This window comes from Macaca nemestrina, chromosome 1, assembly GCF_043159975.1.
Source record: "Macaca nemestrina isolate mMacNem1 chromosome 1, mMacNem.hap1, whole genome shotgun sequence".
Classification (NCBI taxonomy): Eukaryota; Metazoa; Chordata; class Mammalia; order Primates; family Cercopithecidae; genus Macaca; species Macaca nemestrina.
Window position 1 is genome coordinate 125,453,572 of NC_092125.1, and position 25,355 is coordinate 125,478,926.

Here is a 25,355-nt window from a genome sequence, read left to right on the forward strand (position 1 = left end):
AGACCCAAGTCTTGTTCTGCCACCCAGACTGGAGTGCAGTGGCACGATCTTGGCTCACTGCAACCTCCACTCCTGGGTTCAAGCCATTTTCCTACCTCAGCCTCCTGAGTAGCTGGGATTACAGGCACCTGCCACCAAGCCTGGCTAATTTTTGTATTTTTTTTTAGTAGAGATGGGGTTTCACTATGTTGGCCAGGCTGGTCTTAAACTCCTGATCTCAGGTGATCTGCCCGCCTAGGCTTTCCAAAGTGCTGAGATTACAGGCGTGAGCCACGGCACCTGACCCCTTGTTGATTCTTGTAACAATTTTTTACATTAGTTTTTAAAAGATGTAAGAGATACATATCTGTTTATATATACATATATATGTTATATATAATGTATATATCTGTTTCTATATATTATATATAACATCCATTTATATATACATATATGGTATATATAACATTTTTCTTTGATCTATTTCTACTTACGTAGTTCAATAGCATTAAGTATGTGTCCACATTGTTGTGCAGTCTTCACCACCATTCATCTCCAGAACTCATCTTCCCAAATGTAAACTCTCTAACTCTGTAACATTAAACAGTAATTTCCTATTCCCCCTTCCTCTAGCCATTGGCAGCCACCATTCTACTTTTTGTGCCTATGCATTTGACTATACACAATACCTCATGTAAGTAGAATCATACATTTGTGCTCTTGTGACTAGCTTATTTCACTTAGCATAATGCTTTTGAGGTTTATCCATGTTGTAGCATATGGCAGAATTTCCTTCCTGAAATTTAAGATTGAATAATAGTCCATTGTATGTATACACCATATTTTATTCTTCCACTTATGTATTGATGAATACTTGAGTTGCTTTAATCTTTTGGCCATTGTGAGTAATGCCGTTCTGAACATGAGTATACAAATTCAACTTTTTAAGTATAATATCGGTGTACGTACCTTCTTTAAATAATTATACAGCTCACTGAATTTTCACAAACTGACTCTCCTATGTAGTTAGCATAGGATATTACCAGCACCCTAGAATCCCACTTTGTTCCCTCCCTCAGGCCCCAAAGGTACTTCTCTCTTGACCTTCAACACGATAGATTAGTTTTTCTGATTTCTTTTTGCAATATCATGTTTTGAGACATATCCACATTGTCCCATGCAGCAATATTTTGTTCATCTTATAAATCTACCATATTTTATCCATTTTTCTGCTTCCAAGTTTTAGTATTACAAATAATACTGCCTTGACCATCCTGTACATATCTCTTGCTGAATGCATACATATCTTTTGGGACACATTTCTGTTGTGTGTAGAACTAAGAGTGGCTTTTAACTGTGTCACTCTAGCTGTATTACACAGCATTTGCTAGAGTTTCCCTAAATATTCTTAATGTCTTTGTGTTGTTCTGTGTTTCATATTTAATATGCCAGTGGTTCTCAACGTATGGTCACAGTTTTTTTTTCCCCAATGGCATCTGTAAAGAAACAGGATAAACATTTCACCATAGCATCAACTTTCAAATAGATATGAAGGCACTATTTTTAGCTACTGTCAGTTAAATCAGTTTGGTCATGTATGCAATACATTTACAGCTTCTTAAATTTTCTTAGTGTATATTGTATTTGCATGATCAGAAATTCTAAATGCCATAGATATTTTTGGTGGTGATATGCTGAGAAGTTGACAGAAGTTGAGAGGTAACCAGGAGATAATATTTCTTTTTTGCTGATGTGGCCACTTTAATGTCATTAAAGCCCTGTCAGCAACCCAGAGAACCAGCTATTTTTTTTTAATTGAGTGTTTACAGGGTTTATTTTTTTTGGTCATAATATTAACTGGAGGGTAAAATTGGTTATCAAGCTGACACCATTTAGTAACATTCAAAATTCTTTATGTGGAAAGAATTTATAACAATTGATTTGTAAGTTAGGCATGAACATTTAGTTTTAAAATAACAATGACATAGATTTACTTATTTTTTAATTTTTTGCCTTCAAAACTGCAATGGGCTGTTGACAAATTTCTGTCACTTCTCACCAATAAGATTCTAAAAGGAACGGGAGAGAAGAAAGAGGTTGTATCCATGGCTATATCCCTTCTCCAACGTATGGAATTACATGTTCTAAAAACTGTTAAAAGCTCCAGAGTGAAAAGTCCCAAACAGTACTGTTTTAGTTGATTTGGGCTGCTATAACAAAATACAATAGACTGGGGAACATATAAACAACAGGAACTTACACAGTTCTTGAGGCTGGGAAGTCCAGGATGAAAATACCAGCAGATGTGGTGTCTGGTAAGGGCCTGTTTCCTCATTTATAGATGGCACCTTCTCAGTGTGTCCTTACAAGATGGAAGGGCAAATGAGTCCCCTTAGGCCTTGATATGGTTAGGCTCTGTGTCCCCACCCAAATCTCATCTTGAATTGTAATCCTCAAGTGTTGAGGGACAGACCTGGTGGGAAGTGATTGGAACATGGGGCAGTTTCACCCATGCTGTTCTCATGATAGTGAGTGAGTTCTCATGAGATCTGATGGCTTTATAAGCATCTAGCATTTCCCCTGCTTGCACTTATTTTTCCTGACACCATGTCAAGAATGTTTTTGCTTCCCCTTCACCTTCCTCCATGATTGTAAGTTTCCTGAGGCCTCCTTAGCCATGCAGAACTGTGAGTCAATTAAACTTCTTTTCTTTATAAATTACCCAGTCTTAGGTGTTTTCTTTGATAGCAGTGTGAGAACGGACTAATACAGACCTATTTTGTAAGGTCACTAATTTCATTCATGAAGGCTCTGTTCTTGTGACCTGATCACTTCTTAAGAGGCCTCATTTCCTAATACCATCACCTTCAGGGTTAGGATTTCAACATATGAATTTAGGATGGGAGGAAGACACAACCTTCAAACCATAGCAAATTCTGTGGGCAGGAAGATCAGGCCTGATGCACTGGGACTGGTTATTAGTTGGGGGTTAAGCAATTCCAAAACAGAACCCAAACACACAGAAATATACCATATGAGTACATTTAGATAAAGCTTTATAAAATGCAAATTAACTTACAGTGACACAGTAGATCGGTAGATGCTGGGGACAGGAAGGGATGGATGGAAGACAGACATGACGAAAGAACATAAAAAACTTTGGAAGCTGTTGAGGGTGATGGAAATGTTCACTCCCTTGATTGTGGCGGTGGTTTAATAAATGTATGCACCTGAGATAACTCATCAAATTGTGCTCTTTAATATGTGCAATTTATTGTACCTGAGTCACACTTCTATTAATAAACAGCAATGATGTAAAATGTTTCCTCTTAATATTCTTAAAAATTAACTTGGTGATGGTTAGGAAATTACTGTTTTTTAGGCCATGTTGCAAGAGCAAAAAGCTAAGCTAGTATACTTTATACAATATAACTTGTATAGATATGTATTCATATAAAACTTTAAAAAGTGAAAGTCACAATATAAATCTCACAGTGTACTCAGGATATTGCTATTTCTGTGAGATAATAGACTTTCAGTTTTTAACTTCGGTAAAATGTGCCTAAAAATCCCTTCTACTGCCTGGATAAACTGAGTGATTTTTTTTTTCTGGATACTGAGACACAGAACAAGACATTAATTTCCTCCTTATGGAGGTTTTTTTGGGCAGTCAGTTATATAAATATGTATTATGATACAGCTTGATGTGGACAGTACTCGAGGTGTGTGTAAGGTAGAGTGATGGATGAGCCCAGAGGAGGAAACTGTCAATACTCTGGCTGGAGTGGGGTGATGTGACATATGAGGGACTGGTTGTTTTCCTGAATACAGTTTTGACAGATCAAGTAGAAATATAATCTAATTCATGCATTTCACAAGTACTGAATCTTTCTCAGAAGAACTTAGTGTCTATTCCTTGGGTCATGTTTGTGAGGCAGGTTGAAGGCCTGGTTTACACAAAAAAGCTGAGAAGACATTAAATAACTAGGTTAAGGTTATCCTCCATGAACTAGTGTAATAGCAAGCAATAGCACTAATATTTTAATTTCTCATACTTTTAATACCTTTTTTTCCTGTTTTTTACAGATTAAGAAAATCAAAACCATATATTTAATGCCTTCCTATTTGCAAATTTTCTTACAATGTTACAGTAGGTAATTTCACTTTAGGACTCAAGATTGGGAGGAGTTTTAAATAATAAGGAATTTCAGATGTTAAGAATGTTTACCACCATAATTTCCATTTGAAACATTTTCCTCTGGATGCTTTGTTGAAATTAGGAAATGCATCTCTAAGGGATGGCTGGTTATGGAGTGATGACTTGGTTGTCAGGCAGGTTTCATGTTTGGGTAGAATAAACTTTCCTACCACTTTCCAGAACTTTACTGTGTCTAGCCTTATGTGTAGTTTTGGGATGTAGCTTTTTAGGCAAACATTCTTGTAGGTGGTTTCTAACTTTTTATCACCAGGAACCTTCTTACAATTTAGAGGGGGAAAAATAGCCATGTTTACCTTTCCCCAGTTCCTTACGCTCTGCAGTATGAGAAGTGCTATAGGGCAGACGTAAGTGAAGTATTATGGAGTGTGTTTCACAAAAGTGTGTGATGCAGTTTAAAGATTGGAGTAGAGTGTTGATACATGGCAATTAGCCTGGTGGATCAGGTCGAGAGTGAAGGCATAGAGGAAGGATACATAGATCCTTAAGGCCAGGCTTTCGGATATCTGCAGCAAGAGATGAGAAAGCGAATGGGATTGCAGTAGCCATGTATGACACACAGATGAACTAGCAGGAAGCCACTGAAGGATTTTAAGTAGGAAAATAATTTAATTGGAGTTTTGTTTTAGAATAAGCTTGCAAGGAGCAGAGTGAAGGTGAATTGCAGTAGAGAGGGAAACCAGTTAAAAAGTTTTGTGATAGTATCTGTACAAAATACAATATTAATTGAAATACTAATAAGTTTTATTTTATGCTATTTATCTGTTTATTTTGTATATAACGCAATGTGAGATGTGAGGAGAATCAAGTGTAAATAAACCTTTTGTCTGTTCTCAGCTATCTTAAAAGCTACAAAGGAGATATATATATATATATATGCGCCTCATTTATACACACACACAAATAATCGTAAGGGAAAATATGTTGATCACTGTAAAAGGTACAAACAAGGTTCTAGGAAATTCAGTAGGGGGAGGATCCCTTGTCACTGGAGGAGAAGGAAATGTTTGTATTTTCTTTGAGCTCACTTTGATTTTTTAAAAAAGTATTTAAGAAATTACATAAAACAATTTTGCAAGAAAATATAAGGAATAGGTGGAGAACTTTTTCATCAAAGAAAGGGTTTAGAGAATTCAAACTAGTAGGGTAGAATTTCCTGATTTGGAAACAGATTATCCAGCGATATATACATTTGTGAGATATCATCATTTCATAGTGTTTTAGATGAGCAAAATGCCCTCTCTCTCCCTCCAAGGCAATAGTTGGTAGACATGCTTACCACTCTTAAGTTTTTGTTTGGTTTGGTTTGGTTTTAGCCTCATTTAGGGGAAAAGAATTTTGTGCCTATTTGCCCCGAAGTTTCGTTAGTGGATGGTCATGTTTATATCCTGTGTGTGGTAATGATGAACTCCTATGCATTTTATCTAGCTTTTCAACTATTAAATGAAGCTTGGTTTAAGAAAATCTTTAGATGGTAGCATTGTGCCGGTCCTGTTCCCATTTTATCACATGCTATACATTAAGTCTACTTCAGCAGAGCATTATGCTACATTCCCTTCTCAGTGAATTATGGATCTTGAAGCTTTCACACACTATGTTCTGGAAAGTATAACTGTTTCCTGTTTGGTTGAAATGCAAACTAAAGATATTTCAGCTGCTTCTGTAATAAAGAGATAAGGTCAGACATTATGAAAGAAAAGATTACCGCTGATTTTTTCCCTTTTATTCAAGTGATTTCAAGGAATTATTTAGTAAGAAAGTCACCTCAACTGATGAAAACCAGTGTTAATTTCCTCTTTCTTTTTTTTTTAAAGTTATCTTTATTAAGGTAATGTTTTTCATGTTTCTGAGTTCTGTTTCTGGGACATTGATTCTGTTTTTTAAAAATTTTCTTCCTGTTCTTATTAGATACCACATGGTTTATGGTGATTTCTTAAGATAGTTTAACTGCTAAGAAATTGTTTTTCCATATTTATGTAAATATTCTATAGGTCTTTATATAACATGTTAGTATTTATATATTTACCTCTGTAACTGTGATAAAATATGCTTGCAATGTTTTATAATACTCAGAGGAAATTATGCATAATGTATATATTCCCATCTCTATCTTCCCTTCCTACCGGTCTGTCCGTCCGTCCATTCATCTATCCATCCATTCATCCATCCAAAGTTCAGGTCTGTCAGCTTGAGCAAGCCATTTAACTTCTGCTGGCCTTGCTTTCTCATATTTAAAACAATAGTCTTGCAGAAGATAAATTCTTAGACTTTTTGTACTCGAGTTGTCTGATTTATCCAGGGTTTTAGACAACTTTCCAATTTATATTAAGAATAGGCTAAAACGTAAACTATCAGAACTTATCAGCCACATGGAAATTTCATTAAAATAGGCTCACTGGAGCCATGTAATAGAATTAGTCCAGATTCAATGCATTTATATTACTTTCCTCTAAATGTAATCACATGCTTAAATTGATGAGCAATAGTATAATAATTCCATAGTGAATTTGATTCAAGCAATAGTTATATTAAATTTTCTCTACAAAAATTCATATCCATTCAAAAAAGCTTTAATATATTGTCATCTAAAGGTAGATATGTTTTGTTTTTAGAATAACTATTAAGTATATTTCAAGTCATTGATTTGTTTTCTTAATTACAAATTTATAACCAGTGACTAATGATTTATTAATTTTATGAATGGTAAATAAAACATACATCAGAGAATAACTTGAGTGGTAAACTATATCCAGTTCAGTTATAGATACAGGTAATTTGAGGCATAATTTTGGTATTTTTTCATTTGGCATATGTAACTGTGAAAATATATTTTAAAGTATGCCTTGGCCCAGCGGGGTGGCTCACGCCTGTAATCCCAGCACTTTGGGAGGCTGAGGTGGGCGGATCACCTGAGGTCAGGAGTTCAAGACCAGCCTGGCTAACATGGTGAAACCCTGTCTCTGCTAAAAATACAAAAAATTAGCTGGGCATGGTGGCGGCTGGGCATGGTGGCGTGCGCCTGTAATCCCAGCTATTTGGGAGACTGAGGCAGGAGAATTGCCCAAATTCGGGAGGTGGAGGTTGCAGTGACCTGAGATTGCACCATTGCACTCCAGCCTGGGAAACAAGATGAAACTCTGTCTCAAAAAACAAAACAAAACAAAAATACACACACACACACACACACACACACACCCCTTAAAAAGTATTTTTTACTTTATGGTTCATTTTCATGGAGTGGTTTATTTTTTCCATCAAAATACCTAATTAATTCAGATACTGTGAGAAAATGCTTCTGAAATAGAATGTGTCAAAATATTCTTGGTTTCTTCTGCCTCTTGCATCATTTATCCACAGTCCCTCCCCCTTCCCCCACCTTCATTGACCTCGGCTTGGTTTGTGACAGTCCAGGTTTACATTTTTGAAACATTAAATGCTCTCAGAGAGCTAAAGACTTGTCTGTATTGGGTTCAGATTTGTAGGGACCTCCTGAGCTCCACAGTCCCATTTACCAGGTCTGCTATTGGTAAAATCATTGCCACCTGCACTTTGGTTTTTAGTTCCACTGCTTTGTTGAAATCATGGTATTTGGGTTTTTCATCTCATTCTGTAATATTTTCATTTCCAGCATGTCCCTTTCTTACTGTGTTATTTTTCCCAACCTTGCCTGTGAGTGTTCCTGTTCCCCAAAGGCGCTTTTCACACTGTATGTTCAGACCTGGACATATATTAATTCCCTTCCTTTTGGCCAGTCTGAAAGCTATTGGAGAGCAGAACCTTTGTTTTATTTCCTTCTCAAGTTAGCTTTGTGGTTCACATGGGAAAGGTATTCACAAAATATTTGTTGATTAAATAATTAACTGTTATTCTATTCTATTATTACCCCTTTTCAGTTAATTCCTGGGTCTGTGCATCTCAGCCCTTAATTCATACAGGTTGAGCATTCCTCGTCTGAAAATTCAAAGTCTGAAATACTCCAAAATCTGAAACTTGTTGAGTATCAATATGTGGCTCAAAGGAAAAGCTCATCAGAGTATTCTGGATTTCAGATTTTTGGATTAGGGAAGCCCATGCAGTATGTAATTTGAAAATATTCCAAAATCAAAAAAAATTCAAAATTCTAAACATTTCTGGCCTAAGCACTTCAGATAAGGGATACTCAGCTTATATTCCAACTTTGATCTTAGACTTTTTCATTTTTGACTGTCTGCCGGACAATTCTCCTTGACTACTCTTCTGTAACTTATAACATGTCTGAGACTCAATGTCTTTCTGGTGTTTTGTTTTTACTGGTGATATCATCATTCTTTTAGTCAGTCAGGTTTGAAAAAGTCTAGTATTTTTTTTTAAAGTTGTGGTGCCGCTTTATGATCCAGGAGTATGGTGGGTCAGATCTGTAAGCTGAGTCAGATAGACCGATGGCTAGAATTCTGGCAGTTACTTAACTTGTTGAATCTTAGTTTCCTTACCTATAAAATTCCTGCTTCTTGGACTTGTTTTGAGGATTGTGCCAGAATGTCCATGAAAGTGCTTAGCGTGGTCCCTGGTGTGTGATGAATGCTGAGTGAGCTGTCTGTGACTCCCAGTGTGTCATGAGGGGCTTCTGTGATGCTTTTCAACTGCCTCACTACTTTGGTGAGGCTGCTGCTGATGCTTGAGTACAGGTTCTCATCTCTTGCGTGGATTCTTGCAGCAGTGACCTCTGCTCTGGCCCATGCAGGACTCCACCAATAGAATTTGATTATTTCCTTCGCTTCAGAAACCATAATGACTTTCTGCACCCAGGTTGATCAAGCCTGTGCATACCTCAGTTTGATATTTAAATTTTTGGACAATCTGATCTTCACCAACATTTCTAGCCTTAGTTTGGTCTCCTCTGCATGAATTTCCAGTCACTGTCTTCACACTTTCCATCTCCTCAACTTGTCTTGTGCGTCACATGGTTTTGTCTCCTCTCCTTTGTGTCTAGTTTTCTCTAACCATCGTTTGTGGCCCCTGGTTCTTGCTGTCCATGATGTTTCCCCTGAACCCTTTCTTGTGACATTGTTCTTCCTACTTAATCCATGAATCTTATTCATTCATTCATTAACTCACTGCCTTGTAAGGTAGTGATTCTGGACACTGTTCTAGTCATAGGCACTTGGATACACTAGTGATCAAAAAGAGACACTCCAACCATGCCAGAACTTATGTTGTTTGCCAATATTTATTTTACAGGGAATCATGTTTTGTGACATCTTTGTGTAATATACATTTATTTATTGAACTCCTATAAAATTTTTTTCCCTGTACAAATTATAAATTACTTGATAGCTAGGCATTTTATAGCTTTTAATATTTCCTTCAATGTCTTATTTGATATTTTACAGAGAGAAGGAACTCAAATATTGGTTAACTTCGGAGGGTCACATTCATGGCTTGAGGTTTGAAACTACACCTTCAAAGTAAAAAATATTACTTGCAATATATTTGAAATCAGATTTGTACGTTATGCTTTAGGTATATGTTTCTTTTTAAAGAAAGATCTGTAACAGCATAGATTGATTGTAGTAATTAAGATTTTTCTGATCAAAATTTGGCCATGAGTGAACAGTATGCTTCTATTCTTACCAATGGTAGGTAGAACACATTTGGTATCACTTGAACTTACCAGGAAGTTTTTTTCTTCTTTTCTTAATTATTTATTTTTTTGTGCAACACTCCCCTTCCCTTTTAATGTGATGTCTGAATCAACATTTGAAAAAAATTCTATATTTAGAGCAACAGGCAGTTAAGTATTAATAGTTTTTGTTACTGTGGAAAATAATAGAAGTAATTGATGATTGTTACTTGCATGGCTTGAAGGCCTTCTCTGACCATCTATGCTGAGTTAAATGCTCCCCTCATTGCTGTTAACATGCACATCCCCTGTGCTTCCTGTTTTGTGATACTTTCCAGAGTTATTATGATTTGTACAGTGTCTCATTTTCTTACTAGACCACATACTTCATGAGGGCAGGAGCTCTTTCTGTTTTCTTTTTTTTTTTTTATTATACAACATTTTATTTTTTAAAAAATTATCTTCATAGAATACATTTTCACATTAGAGATTCCCATTGTGCGAAAATAACAATTTATTACTTAAGAGTTTTATATTTGTTTTAGAACAAGTAGAACACATTTGAGAATTAAATCTCAGTTTAGAATTGGAAATATTTTGATACATCTACAAGGGGAAACTTGCCCTAAAATGGAACTCCTCTATATTCAGAAGCACTCCAAGCATTTCTTCCTAGGATTTAGAAATTTATAATGTGAGATGTCAGCATTTCCTAATTTTAAAATTTCCCTAGTATACGTAACCATCAGTAGGTGGTATCTACTGACTAGAGAGGGAAGTTTTCAAAAATTAAACACTGTCTAATTTTCTGCAAAGTTTTTATTCATGAATTAAGAGTATTTCCCTTTGTCCATTATTGCCAGGGCAAATATGGAAGTTTGATCATATACTAATAGTAATAAAGCTGGATTATCTTCAAGAGATTGATAAATTAAAAGGCAAAAGCTCATATATCATGTTTAGTTATACTGTGAGTCTTATGAGAAGCTGGGAGGCAACCCCATTAACTCACCAGAATACAGAACTCAGTCTCACAATTTCTTAGACACAATTCCTCTCAAACCTTTTCCTCAAAGATTAAATTCTGAAAATAATCTTAAGATTAAGATTATTAAGAGAAAAAGGCTGTCCACAAATGGACTTATCTGTTATTTTCTTCCTTATTGTGAGCTGAATGGCATGACAAAGCAGAGGCAAAGAGGCATACATCAATTCTTCAAAGTATGAAGTCAAAAAGGTCAGAGCTTCCACAGCATGGCAACAGCTTTGCAGATGCCCACGTCGTGATAGTTGAAATAGCAAAGCCCAGCAAAGGTTAAAGCTGAAAGTGCCAAAAGCCCTGCCTTGGCAGCTTTCTGCGAGGCATCCCCATGAACATAGTCAGTAACAACTTGTCCAAGGCCCCAGTGACCATGAAGAGTGAGGGCTGCAGCCAGGGAATAGTCCATCGCAGAGCAAGGATTCAAATAAGCAGCCGGAAGCAGACCCAGGAGCAAAACACTGACAACCCTCTCGCTAGTCCAGTGGAGAGACGCAGCCTTGGAACCAGAATGGTGCCTGGGTGACAAGTGAATGTGCTGCACTCCACGCCATTCTGGGATAGGTCGGTCCTGAAGAAATGCTGAGATATGAGCAGGTCTGACCACTGGGGTTCGCAGCAACAGAGCTCGGCCTCCTTGGGCACCGCAAAGGGCACTCAGCCTCCAGACAACCGCCATCTTGTTCCTGACCTCTTTCTGTTTTCTTCACGACTCAATTGCCAGGACATAGTAAGTCCACAGCACATATAACAAGTGCTCACTAAAGATGCATTGCAGTAAATTTGGCATTCACTCACTGATCAAAGACTTATTGCATGCCTCTAGATGTCAGGGACTGGGCTGGGCTCTGGGTTTGCACTGGAGAATAAAACATAGCCCCTGTCCACAGGGTGCTCATCAACTAGCAAAATGTGCTAAGTCTTTCTTATTTAACTGACATTTATATACTGCTTAAAGTTTCTAGATTTTTTTTTAAGCCTCAAAATAACTCTGTGAAGAGGTATCGTTTCCCTCTCTAGATGAGTACCTTGAGGAACAGATCAAGTAACTTACTCAGATTCACACAGGATTGGAACCTGCCTCTGTCTGATCTCCAAATCCTTCACCTGTGACCTGTGCTACTTCCGCCAGTAAATCACATGGGGATGATAGTTGTAACTTGCACCTGGCTTATCAGAAATTAAATCTGTTTCTCTTGGCTCATGTGTTTTTGGGTTTGCATTAAAAAATGGGGCAAGGAATTAAGATTTGGAAATGAGCCCACGACTGACTGAGGCTTTTGCATTTCATTGAACCTTTTCTAGTCAGTCTTATCCTCTTTTCTTTGAGACTCTTTTCCCATCACCACAATTTTTCATGGTGATATTTTTGTTTGACTTTGGAAACTCACTAGTCTATATTTTGGGCCTACTGGATTAAGTTTAAAAAATCTTTTCTTGGTATTTGGGTTCTCCATAGTCTGAACAATTTCTGCTCCTTTTAACCCCTCACTATTCAAGTGAGTCCCTAGTCAGGCCTGCAGATACATTCCTACCTTTATACCTGTCTTAGGCTCTCTCTGTCTGTAATGCCTTCCACAAACTTTTGGCTAATTAAAAAAAATGAGTTCTTCCCTTTAGGTTTCAAAGTTCCACCTGCAGAGTTTAGTCCTGTGCTAGCCTCCAGGCCTTGCTGCTGCTTTATGTGTGCTGGTTTTGTTCCCTAGTGAGACTTTTAATTTCTGGAGCAAAAGGACCAAATCTTGTTTTTCTTTTCTGTCTCCCAGAGTGTCTTAGTAGAGTGCTGGGCATAGGACCATGCCTACTAAGTAAGCACTAAAATGTTGGTTGAAGTAAATTTAATTACGGAGTTTGTACTTCCTAATTATAACTGCAAACCTCAGTGTTTTCCAGACATTATGGCACACTGGAGAAAGGCAGCTGGAGGAGGCACAGTCTTCTATGAGAACAGAGACACTTCCCATTTGTGTTGTGCATGACAGGTTATGGATTGCTTTCATGGGCATTAGCTCACTTAATCCTCAATCTAATTTTATGGGAGAGAAATTCTTTAATCCTCATTGAGGAGTGATGGCATTAGGACTCAAATAATTTGCCTGTAAATCACATGGCTGGAGCTAGGACTTGGTGCCAACTCGTGTGACTCTAGTGCCCTGCCACAGGAGAGACAGGAGCAACTAGGCTGTGAGTTCCAGAAGGCAGGGCCCAGTAATGCTTATTGCACATCACTGTTGCAAGATAAAATTGAGGTTCTTGTGTGAGCTGCCCTTTGAATTTTCTCATGTGTACATTTCTGTCTGGCTCTGCTGGCACAGTTGAGTTTGTCTCCTCTATTGCTGGGATTTCTCTACCCATTAACCATTTACATTCATCTGTCTATCATTGGTCTGCCTATCATCTCTTTGTATGCTTGTATATATACAATAAGACATTTGCAGTCATATAAAAACCAACCATCTGAAGTCTTAAAAATAATTTGTGCACTTTGGGAGGCCAAGGCGGGCGGATCACCTGAGGTTAGGAGTTTGAGACCAGCCTGGCCAACATGACGAAATCCCGTCTCTACTAAAAATACAAAAATTAGCTGGGCGTGGTGGCAGGTGCCTGAAATCCCAGCTACTTGGGAGGCTGAGGCAGGAGAATCGCTTGAACCTGGAAGGCGATGGTTGTAGTGAGCTAAGATCATGCCACTGCACTCCAACCTGGGCAACAGAGCAAGACTCCACCTCAAAATAATAATAATAATGATAATTATTTGTGATGTTGTAAATTGAAATTTTTGTTAGTGCCTCCTTAATACTCCACTCTGCCAAGGTTGATGATTCCTGTGTATATGTTGGTGCATAAGTGTATTGGCAGCATTGGGCTAGATAACTCAAATAGTATGATTTTGAGAAAGAGATTCTTTTGTGTACTTATATATTTCATGATTGTTTAAAAGCCTTGATCATCTCTGGAATTTGTCCTTGGAAATTTATGAATACTTTTAAGGTCAATGCATTTCCTTCCTTTTGCCTCATGGATTGAGTTCTTGCTATGGGAAAGGAACATATTTTTCCAGTTATCTGATTATAATTTAGAGCATTTAAAATTTTTATTGCTGTTGCTATGAGTGATTAGCAGTGTACTTTCAGTTTTGTACTCTTGGTTGTGTATACACCCTGGGCACAATGGCATGCCAGAGGACCGTCAAACTGGATAGTTCACACTTAAATTGACTACATCTTCCATATGGGCATTTTATGTCTGTGGCCTTCTGAGATTTCTCTGGGGAACATTAGCTTGTGGAACTCATCTTAAACATTTCCTTTGCTTTTGGTTTGTATAACCTGATGCCAGAACCATTTACAATATGATTAAAAATTTAAAACTTTAAATATAGATATGGATTGCTGTAGACAGTATGGACTCTCCAAAGAAAAGACAGTCTTATATTTGTGCTCTTGATGGGATATAATCTTTTTATAGTTTTTAAAAAACCTACATGAAAAAGATTACAATAGCTTAGTTTAGAGGTAGTATAAACATGAGATTGCCATCTTCATATTAGCCCTGGAGAGAAATAAACAAGAAATACGCATGCTGACTTCCTTGATCCTAAGGATATGACCACTGTACCAAGTGGTTTTGATGCTGTGGAAAGTGTGGTTGTGGAAAAAGTGTCTGAGATTTTTTTTCAGTTCAACCAGAGATGAGTAGTTGAGACTTCTTTTCCATAAAGGAATTTGCTAGACAGATGTGGTTCCTAAGGGTCAATCAAGTTTGCAGTTGCCCAGTAGTGCACCTGCTATTCCAGAAGAGGTGCAGATGCAGGTGTCTAGTCCCTGACCTGGAGGACCTAGTTTATATTTTGGTGAGAAAAAACTTAAGAAAATTAGATCTAACTTACATGGTGCTTAATGTTGGTGAAGTGAGAGATCAGAGAAGGGAGAGAGTAGTGTAGGAGGAGAAGCCAGAATGATAGGTTGGGAAACTGGATCTCAGGCTTCTCTCTCTGCCATTTGTCCCCGCAGGCCAGAGTCCTGAGGTCCTGTCCACTCTCAACACATGCCTTTAATACTCTTACAATTTTATTTTCTAAGACCTTTTCAAAAATCAGAGGCTAAGCCTTTAAGTTGCTGGTATAGGGTTGTTAGGGAAAAAAATCAGTGATGCAAATATTAAATATTAATCACGATCTGTCTTTGGTGGTATTTTCTTATGCATTTTTAAAACCTGAGGTTATTGGAGGTTTCTTCCTCAAAACTACAAAACAAAAAAGCGGTAGTTTTGTTTAGTATTTTTTAACGGATACATTCTCTTTTGAAAACATTAGTTTGCCTTTGAAGTTTTTTTTGTGTGTCAGAGATTTTTGTCAAATGTCTGCTTTTTAGAAAGTGATAGTCCTAGGTATGTTTTCTGTATGTTCTACAAATTTCACAAAGCTTTCATTCTTCATAGGAAACTAATGTGAAAAAAACAAAACAAAACAAAACAAAACACACTTGGTATTTACTTTCTTTTAAACTTCCAAGTCATGTAGTCTCTGCCTGGCTGCTCTGTGTCATTACTACATCATGGCACTTGACACCTTTATCTATATGCACTATATTTTTGTTTAAATTAGTGCTGTTTGCAGTAAGTCTATTTTGTTTGCTTCTAGATAATGTAATTGATGGACAGAGGAATCTAAAGGACCTGTCCAATTGTCTGTGCTAAATTTGTGGGTCAGAGTATTTAAACACAGGCTGATATGAAGTTTCATTTTACATTCCCCTTGATATTATATCCCAGTTGAGAACCTGTTTCATTCTCACTTGGCCAATCTGCTAACAGTTAATTCTCCCCTGAGAGATAATAATGCTACTTCTCTTGCTCTAGCAGCAGTCTCTATGGTGGCCCACTGTCCCATAGAACATTTTCTCTTTAAAATAGAATGAAAATACTGAGCATACGTTTAAATGACTTGATTTATGTTTTATGTATTTATCTATCTTAATTATTTTGTAGATTTAAAAATGATTCAAACCATTTTCAGAGTGGGTTAATACCCTGCTATATAACACATTCAAAATTTGACTGTCTCCAGTAGTGTTTATGGGAGACACAGCATTTTTATTCTATTAAGCATCACTACATGGGTGACCTACTGTCATTTTGAATGTTTCTCCTGTGTTGAACACATTATTTCTTTGTCTGCAAGTTACTTGTATTAAGCTTATGTTTTATACATAGCTCGTAAGAAAGAAAAAGGAATACAATACACAGATATATACATGTTATTGTGAGTAAGGTTACAGGTAACTTTTGTTTTGTAATTGATGCTTCTTCTTTGTATTTTCCAACTTTTAAAAGCTTAGAAATACTCTTCTCATAATAAGAAAATAACTGTTTAAAGTTTCTAACCTTATGTGCTGTTTTTTTTTTTGTAGAAGTTGGGAGGCAAATGGAGTCTCCTTTATTAAGCAATTGAATAATATTTTATTTGTTTGGTGGTGTTGAATAGAGAGAGATTCTGCCTAAGTAAATTTAATATGACTCAAACCTACCTTGCCTTTTTTTTTTTTTTTTTTTTTTTAATGAGACTGAGTTTTCTCTGTGGCCCAGCCTGGAGTGCAGTGGCGTGATCCCGGCCCACTGCAACTTCCGCCTCCTAGGTTTAAGCGGTTGTCCTGTCTCAGCCTCCTGAGTAGCTGGGATTACAGGCGTGTGCCACCATGCCTGGCTAATTTTAGTATTTTTAGTAGAGATGGGGTTTTGCCGCATTGCCCAGACTGATCTCGAACTCCTGAGCTCGTGTGATCTGCCTGCCTTGGCCTCCCAAAGTTCTGGGATTACAGGCATGAGCCACCATGCCTGACCTCCAGCCTACCCTTTAAAAGCTGAGATTTTAAAGTTTTCAAACTTGGGATGAAAACCTTATGTTATTAGTATTACATGTTTTAAAATCCATTGTGATGAAATACAGTATACTGAATTGATTTTGACCTTATCCTGGAATCAGGATCATTACTGTGACCTTCATTATTGTTCTTTTGGCCTTTCCCTTGCTGTCACCTGTCACTGCAGCAATGCTAATTGGGGCTTTTAATCATGTAGCTTAGTGAAAACAAATAGCATATACTATTTTATGTAGACTGACTTACTAAATTCTGAAGACTCTTCTGAAAGCTTCCTTCTTGGAGTGAAAAGTATGTGGTTGTCTTCTTCAGGACACGGAAGAGGGGATTTTATCACTTATGTTCCTGTATTTGTTTTAATAACTGATGACCCATGGCATATGTTTATTTTTGCTTTTATGTTCTTATCCGTGTATGGAAAAGCTTAGATTGGGTATTGGTAAGGCCTTGGAATTAGATAGGAGGCCTGGATACAAATTCCACTGATACCTCTTAGTAGCTGTGTGATCTTGGGCTTTCAGCTTAACCTCTTCAAGTTCATTTCCTCTTCTGTAAAATGAGGATAATCATGCTTTTATTGTAGAGTTGTTGTGAGGATTAGATGAAGATTTCATGCAATGTGCTAGCATAGTGTCTGCACATAGTAATTGCTCAATATTATCAATAATGATAACTATTTTCATTATTAATTTGGCTTTGACTGATGCCTGCCACTTCTTAATTTCATTGTTCAAATAACCTGTAACTAATTTGGAATGTGAAGCTGAGCAAGCTTGATAGTTGAAAGAAAAGATTATTATGAACTATTTAACGTATTTTTCACTGATTAGAAAGATTTCTCAGCTTCCCATAAAGAAGGTAACACAATTAAAGAGTGTCTATATATGGCAGAGAATCTGGATACCCACATTACATTATGATATTTAAAGGAATCATTGCAAACTACCTGGAAGAATCCTGAGAGGTTAAAACTGAGTTTATAAATATATAGACTTGGTCATTTGTTAAATGCAGCAAGAAAAATAAGGTTACACCATAAGTTTTTAGGAAATTTCCCATGTTTTAAATAAAATTGTCAATTCTATACTTTGCTGTAGGTGACGGGTATGGAATTTGTCATTAATCTGTAGCAATTGGATTAAAATGGGTTCAGCAGGTTTTTAAACTTATTGTTGATAATGGAAATATAAAGCTCGGGAAAAATTGTGGCCAGTTTTTTTTCCATTGTCTACTCATCTTTCATTTAACTTTTATTGATTTAAAATCCTTTAGTGCAGTTAACTGCTATTATAAAGTCTATTGAAGTAAATACTCATATAACAATTTTTTACCATGACAGTTGCTTTTGGAGTAGCCGGAAGAGCTATGAGGTACTCATATTTCCTTTTTAACCATTTGGAGGATAGTTTTCTATGTGTTACATGTTCACTTAATCAGTACCATAGCTCTTTTTGCTAAAAGTCTTAGAAATGAACAAGATAGTATAACCACTGAATGCAAGATTTTAAAGGTGTTACTCAGTGAAAGGTTTCTAAAAGGCAACACGTGAATTAATCTGAAAAAGCAGTTATTTTTAGAGAGCAGATAAATATTTTTCTTTCAGTTATTCATAGGAACATCAATCTATCAAAGCTTTTCCCGCATGTCTTTAACGGGATGTAAAGTATATAATTTAATGGAATAATTAATGTGTATAGCAGTTGTTGTACTTACGTAGCAAGTATTTGTTAATTTGCTGAGGTACAGAAGTTTCTCCCTATACTGAATACTTCCAGAATGTTTTATAGTGTGTGTGTGTGTGTGTGTGTGTGTGTGTGTGTGTGTTTGAGTGGGGCGGGGGTGTTGGGTGATGGTTATGTAAATTTTTTTAAAAACTGCTTTTTCTTACTCCTTTTCTATCAGCTATCACATCTTATTCCTGTTGTTACATTTTCTTCAGTAGCCCTTTCCTTTTAACATGGAAAACAGGGAATCAAGGTTTTTAAAATTGTGCAAGGAAAGTATGCATAATTTAGTGTTTACCAAAGGCCTGAAGAATGAACTAAAATCTCGAAACCTCCTCTCATATTACAAATGCAGTACACATTTTAAAAAGCCAGAATATGTTAATAAGAATAAAAAGGTCACTTATCATCTCACATACTACAGATCATGTCTTTTTTGAGCTAAAACAGGAAAAGATAAATTGCTACAAGTATTTTAGCAGGAAGAGCATTGATATAGGGAAAGAAGATTGGTAATAACGTATCTTACTTTGAGGATATCAAGAAATAGTAGAATCATAGGAAGCCACCACCTATGATATCAGCCACCTATAGCCCTACAGTGGGTGATTACTAGGAGCTTTACCCAGAAGCCATGTATACATCACTGTAACATCTATCTCCACTTCTACCAGCCACTGCTGGGGGAAGAATGTGGTTGCTTCTCTCCAGTGTTCTTACTTTTACATGAGTGCCTTTCATCCACAGAGCCTAAGCCAAAATCCTGCCTACAACGAATCTGGGAAATGTAGTTTCCAGGCTTCCAGGCACTGTGAAAGAGCTTGAAAGGATAGGGATGATGTTGACAATTCTGTCATCAACAGATAATATCCCCTGCAGCATCTTTCCAAATTCATTCCTCACCACACATATGCTACTTACAACTGAACACTTAATCAGGACCATAGCTAGATAGATGCTGTTTGGTAATTTGCTTTTATCACTTGATTTAGTATAATGCCTATCTTTCTAAACTCTCTTACTGTCTTGGTTTGTTTTCTGTTGCTGTAACAGAATACATAGACTGGGTAATTGTTAAAGAACAGAAATTTATTTCTTATAATCTAGAGGCTGGGAAGCCCAAGATCAAAGGGCTGCATCTGGTGAGGACCTTCCCATGGTGGAAGGTGGAAGGTGGAAGGGCAAAAGAGTAAGAATGAGAGAGACAAAGAGAGTGAGAGTGAGAGAGAGGGAGGGAGAGAGCGCACACACGAGAGCAAGAGGGGTCAGATTTGCTTTTATGACAACCACTCTCATGGTAATGAATCCACTCCTTCGATAACAGCTTTAATCCACCCATGAAGGCAAAGCATTCATGACCTAATCACCTCCTAAAGTTCCTACCTTTCAGTACCGTTGCATTGGGGATTAAGTTCTCAATACATGAACTTTGGGGGACACATTTAAATGATAGCAGTTATACATATATCTTAAAATTTTTGTGTTAAAAAGGAATATATTAATCTTTTTTTGGTAAGCTGCTTTTATCACTTATGATGTTGTCAACATCTTTTTGAATGGCTCTTTAGAATTCGGTTGTTGGATTTATTAAATAAGCACCCAGTGCTAGACAATTTAGATAGTTTCCAACTTCTTGCTATTATATCAGTAATTTGCTATGCATCTTTATGATTAAAACTTTGTATATGCTCTTTTATTCTTCAGAGAAAATTCCAAGAAATATAATTTCCAACTCCTATGGCATAGTCCATGGCCTTTTCTGACTTGTATTTTGCTTCTTCCTGAGTTCTTTTTGCTTACTTCCATTTCTCGGGTAACTGGATACTAGAAAGTTGTTATGGAGATACAAAAATCCAGGGTTTTAACTCTTAGGCCCTTTTGCGTTGAGAGTCCTTAATCCTCAATCATATAAGATACTCGGACCTCCACCCATGCTTCATATAAACACTAAATGTGCCTTAAACTAAGAAAGCCTAAGAACTTCTGCTAAAGATTAATTCTAACTTTCCAAGCCAAAGAACAAGAGGCTGGACCAAGGGTCTCTAGAGACTTTACCTCTTTGATTTTACACTTCTTCTTTCCTTCTTCCTTCTCTCCCTGCTTTTCTCCCTTTTTCATTCCATTCTGTTGTGATCATAAAAAATCATTAAGGTATTTGGTATTTAGAGATGATCTGTTATTTTATACAAGACTTCCCAGTTTTGAGGCTTAAGTTGACATGTGTTCCTTGCTGGCCATTTCAGTCTGGGTGATAGAGTGAAACCTTGTCTCTTACAAAACAAAACAAAACAAGACAAAACAAAACAAAAAAGCCTTGGCTTAGGGTTTTGGCTTCTGGCTACAGTTACAAGCCTTCTGCATTTCTGTAAGTGGCTGTGATAAACAGGCGATGCTGGAAGATCTCCTCCTTGGGGGATCATCAGTGGATCCGCCAGTAATAAGGATTTCATCATTGGCAGGAAGACCTTAGGTAACTGGAAAATGATGAGCAACTTTAAATTTAGGAGATTTTTCTTTTACAATATAGGAATAGTTCCTTGGTAATCTCAACATTCTGGTGGTGCCCTTTCCTTCTGACCTTATTTAATAGACTCTTCACTTGTGTTGAAAGCAATTCTACAAATACCAGCTTTTATCTAGTGTTTATATGGGTGGTCCTGCTTGACTTTGAATTTATTTATTAGTTTTTTGATTATTACATGTATCTTTAACATTTTCTAACTAGAATAGAATACTTTTTTCTTTTAGAAATGGCTTAGTTTTATTAGAAAGATAAAAGATTTTATGTCTTAGACAGCAATATTGAAGCCAGCAGCAATACTTAATTATCTGAAATGAAATACAGATGATTAAATTATTTCCTAAAATCAATAAAATTGAATCAACTGAAAAATCAATGTGCTATATAAATATGCCTTTTAAAGTATTCCCCATGTCTTTGTGGAATGTTGGCTCAGAGGTTTGCAATCTGGGTGGCAATGTAAAGTTTCATTCATAAAAAGTATTCTAGATTTCTTTTTTTAAGATGTCAGAGGCCTTTAGCAGTGGCTTCCATAAACAGCTACCATGGGCCTACTACGTACAGGGCATGTTGACAGGCATTGGGGAAGCATTATGGCTCTAGAGAGATTTCCAATTTGGTCAGATATACAAGCAAGACACATAGTTAGAAGGAACAAATACTTGTAAATATATGGTCGCATATACCAGTCTTTAACCATGCGCAAACAGGAGTTTAGAGAATTTGTTGATGGCCATTATTTGGAATGGGAAATATTCCTTGAGGAAGTGGTGTATGAAGTGAAGGGCAACCTAAGGCAAGTATGGAGAAGCAGGAATTCTAGGTGAGGCTGACTTACCAGGTTGTGCAGTACACAAAGGTCCTGTGTGAAATATGGAAATGTTCTCATTCCTGCCAGATACCACAGAGTTGTATACATTTTGTAACAGTTTCAGATAGATAATCTGACTTCTCAAGCCACCTTGGCTCCTTGATATTCCTTGATTATCCCAGGAAGATTTCTTCCTTAAGGCTTTTCACTGGCTTGTTCTTCTATCTGGAATATTCATCCCTCAGATATTTCGTATTTACTTCAAGCCTTTGCTTAAATGTCACCTTCATGATGAAACTTACCTAATGTACCCTATTTAAAATAACTATTTCCCTCACCTGCATATAACCATGCTATAGCATTTATCAATAAATATTGAATATAATGATAATTACATGTAATTAATAAGTTCATTATTGTGTGCCTCTCTCTACACCCTCTTACACCAAAAGATAAAGTCTCATGATGGAAGAGAAATTTTTCTTCTATGCATTTTTAGTTTACTGATCTATATTCCAAGTGCCGAGAATATCACCTTGCTATATAGTAGGTACTCAGATATTTGCTGAATGAATGTGTGCATGAATGAAGATGAGTAACATTTATAGAACAGAAAGGGCAGGAGGCAAAACTGTCACACAGTAGTTGGGGGCAGGAATAAATGCAGGAGAAAATATTATCTGAAGACTGTAGAAAAAGACAGTGACCACAATGCAGAAACATGGAGCAGTCAAATAAGAAAATAAATTAAAAAATTCAGTCATCAGATTTGGCAGTTGCGAGGTCATTGGTGATTTTTGTTTCAGTTGGATAATGTAGATGATGAGATGCATACTAGAAAAGAACCAAAGAAATGAAGACATCATTCTTACATAAGATTGTTCATGTTTGGTACCCACCTGCTGGACATCATTCAATCACATCATACATATACATTTATCTAGAGTGACCGCTTGGCATCTAGCAGTAACATGGCATTCTTTAACGAAATCAGCATTTTAACTCAATTGAGGAAGGAAGGAAGGGTGCCTTTCTTGATTGATACAAAAGGGTCATTTGGCCAGTGTCTACTTAGTGGCCCTGAGTGGAGGCAATTCCACAAGCTCTTTTGGGAACTGATGTTTGATGGAGGAGGAAGAGGAAATGATGGAGGATGTAAGGTGGAAAGTTATAGAGCAGGTAATGGGTAGGATAGGTTAGCCAGTAAGAAGCCAAGGACAGAGAGACCAAGTATTAGAGTATCCAGCTGCAGATTGACAAGGGCATGGGAATGGCAGGCAAAGGAGTAGTATGAGACAGGCGGCAGAGGGTTGAGAGGAGCTGCTGATGGATTGGGTGTGACCAAGAGAACAAGGGGTCAAGAATGACTTCAAGGCCATAAGGGTGGGAGGTGAGGCAGATTATTTACACAAATGGAGGTGTCAGTTCTCAGAAATATAAACTTAGTTTTAACTATGCTTAATTTAAGATGGCTGGGGAATGTTAAGATAGGAATTTCTGGTAGATGGAGTTTTTCAACAAACGTAAAGGGGAGGACTCAGTTTTGTTCGGTTTTAGTGAAAATCATGCAGTGCGGATAAAGATGCATACTCAGCTTCTGTAGTGAGTATCTTAGGTGAATGCCCTTATTACTCTCTTTGCCACCCTGTGAGAATGGTATTGTTATCATTTCTACCTGAGGTTAGAGAGATCTCATCATTTATCTGGCATCTTGCAGCTTATGAATGATAGAGTTGGAGGTCAAATGCAGGCCTCTCTGCTTCCAAAGCCCTCATTCTTAACCCATATTCCATTCTACTTTCTGCTTGCACCTTCAGAGGTCGCATTTGGGGATGACTAGGAAGTCTGGGATTGAGTAGCACATTCTGGCAAATATGGTATTTTTTTATAGCCTTTGTTTTACATTCATTACTTCAAAGATTATTTGGTCTACTTGGGTCAAACATTTGTTCCAGCTGCAGAAGCTTCCTACTGTCTGAATCCTTTTTGGAGGTGCTGGTTTTCTTCTGAAAGATTTATGGTGCTTTTTTCTTACAAACCAACTGTTCAGATTTTTTTTTTTTTAAATCAAATATCCTGTTACCTCACTTTTTTCTCTATATCACACTCCCATGTCTTAACTTTGATGTTTTTCTTTCCTTTTTGTGTATCACCTGACTTTGTTGAGAAGGCTGGAGATACATTTCAAGCCCTTCCTAGTCACTTAAAATTATTTCTTTCACACTAGCAGATTATCTCATTTCAATTCTGCCCTTATGGTTTAACCGAAACCTAGTTTAATAATCCAGCAATGTTAGCCATTGGGATTTATCCTTTGGTATAATAACATCAGTATCCATGGCTGGGAAATTATTAGGTTCTCTATTTGTTATGGCAAATACAGGTATAGATATAGATAAACGAGTTGCCTTATATCAAGAGACTCCACAAATAAGTCTGTAAGGTTTTTTTTTTTTTTAATTCTTTAATTTTATTGGTATCCTACTGGCCTTCACTCTACCTCCCCTCTCTTCTTGATACATAGATGCAAGATTTATATCCTCGTGGCAGGTGTCATACTTTGTATAACTTCATAAATATTTTCTTAAAGGTTTAAACATGTAGGACCTCGGGTTATTCTAAAATGTGTAAAAAAAACCCACAAAATCATAAGTAAATGTAAAGAATAATGCATACTATGGAGAAAATTCACCTAAAATCCCCTACATAAGACTATCTAGCAGTACTTCTTAGGTGCATGGCAATAGTGAAAGGGCAGAAAACAGGGGATGGTACCAAAAATAGGTATGTTATTCTTCCTGAATGTGAAACATTATATAATTGCTTACAAAGCAATCATCATATGTAGACAAATGACACAGAATGGAAGATGAGTAAAGTCAATGTAAGATTAAAAAAAAATTGAAACAATTACATCTCCATCTGTTACATTGATAATGTAAAAAGATATTGTACATTCAATCACAGATGGCCTTTTAATCACTTTATAAACTTAGCACAGAAAACTAGGCAAAGTCTGTAGAGACCCTTGGTCCAGCCTCCTGTCCTTTGGCTTGGAAAGTTAGAATTCATCTTTAGCAGAAGTTCTTAAGCTTTCTTAGTTTAAGGCATGGTTAATATTTCTCTGAATTTTTTTATTTTTTATTTTGCAGGCCAAAACAGTAACAGGTTTTGTTTTGTTTTGTTTTGTTTTTGAGATGAAGTTTTGTTCTTGTAGCCGAGGCTGGAGTGCAGTGGCACAATCTTGGCTAACTGCAACCTCTGCCTCCTGGGTTCAAGTGATTCTCCTGCCTCAGCCTCCCGAGTAGCTGGGATTACAGGTGCACACCAACACACCTGGGTAATTTTTGTATTTTTAGTAGAGATGGGGTTTCACTGCATTAGCCCGGCTGGTCTCCAACTCCTGACCTCAGGTGATCCACCCGCCTCAGCCTCCCAAAGTGCTGGGATTATAGATGTGAACCGCTGTGTCAGCCCAGTTTTGTTTTTAAGTAGTTATCTCTAAACAATTTACTAAATATTTATGTCCCAACAACATAGTAGTTGGTTGAAAGAAAATAATACAAATACATTGAAAGGAAAACTAT

At 36.9% G+C, this 25,355-nt stretch overlaps 2 protein-coding genes and 1 long non-coding RNA gene across 7 annotated transcripts in view; 1 reads left to right on the forward strand and 2 right to left on the reverse strand.

Moving 5' to 3' along the window:
• Nucleotides 1-25,355, forward strand: part of LOC105489209 (vav guanine nucleotide exchange factor 3) — a 398,407-nt gene that overhangs the window by 39,208 nt on the left and 333,844 nt on the right. The window lies entirely within an intron of this gene.
• LOC139356275 (uncharacterized) lies at nt 1,344-8,758 on the reverse strand. Its single transcript, XR_011607851.1, has 3 exons — nt 8,665-8,758; nt 2,240-2,341; nt 1,344-1,475 (listed from the first exon to the last, which is right to left on the reverse strand). It is a non-coding gene; the product is annotated as an uncharacterized lncRNA (long non-coding RNA).
• LOC105468676 (succinate dehydrogenase [ubiquinone] cytochrome b small subunit, mitochondrial) lies at nt 10,220-11,523 on the reverse strand. The gene has a single exon (XM_071069705.1). The coding sequence runs from the start codon at nt 11,510-11,512 to the stop codon at nt 11,033-11,035; it is 480 nt and encodes a 159-aa protein (XP_070925806.1). The 5' UTR covers nt 11,513-11,523; the 3' UTR covers nt 10,220-11,032.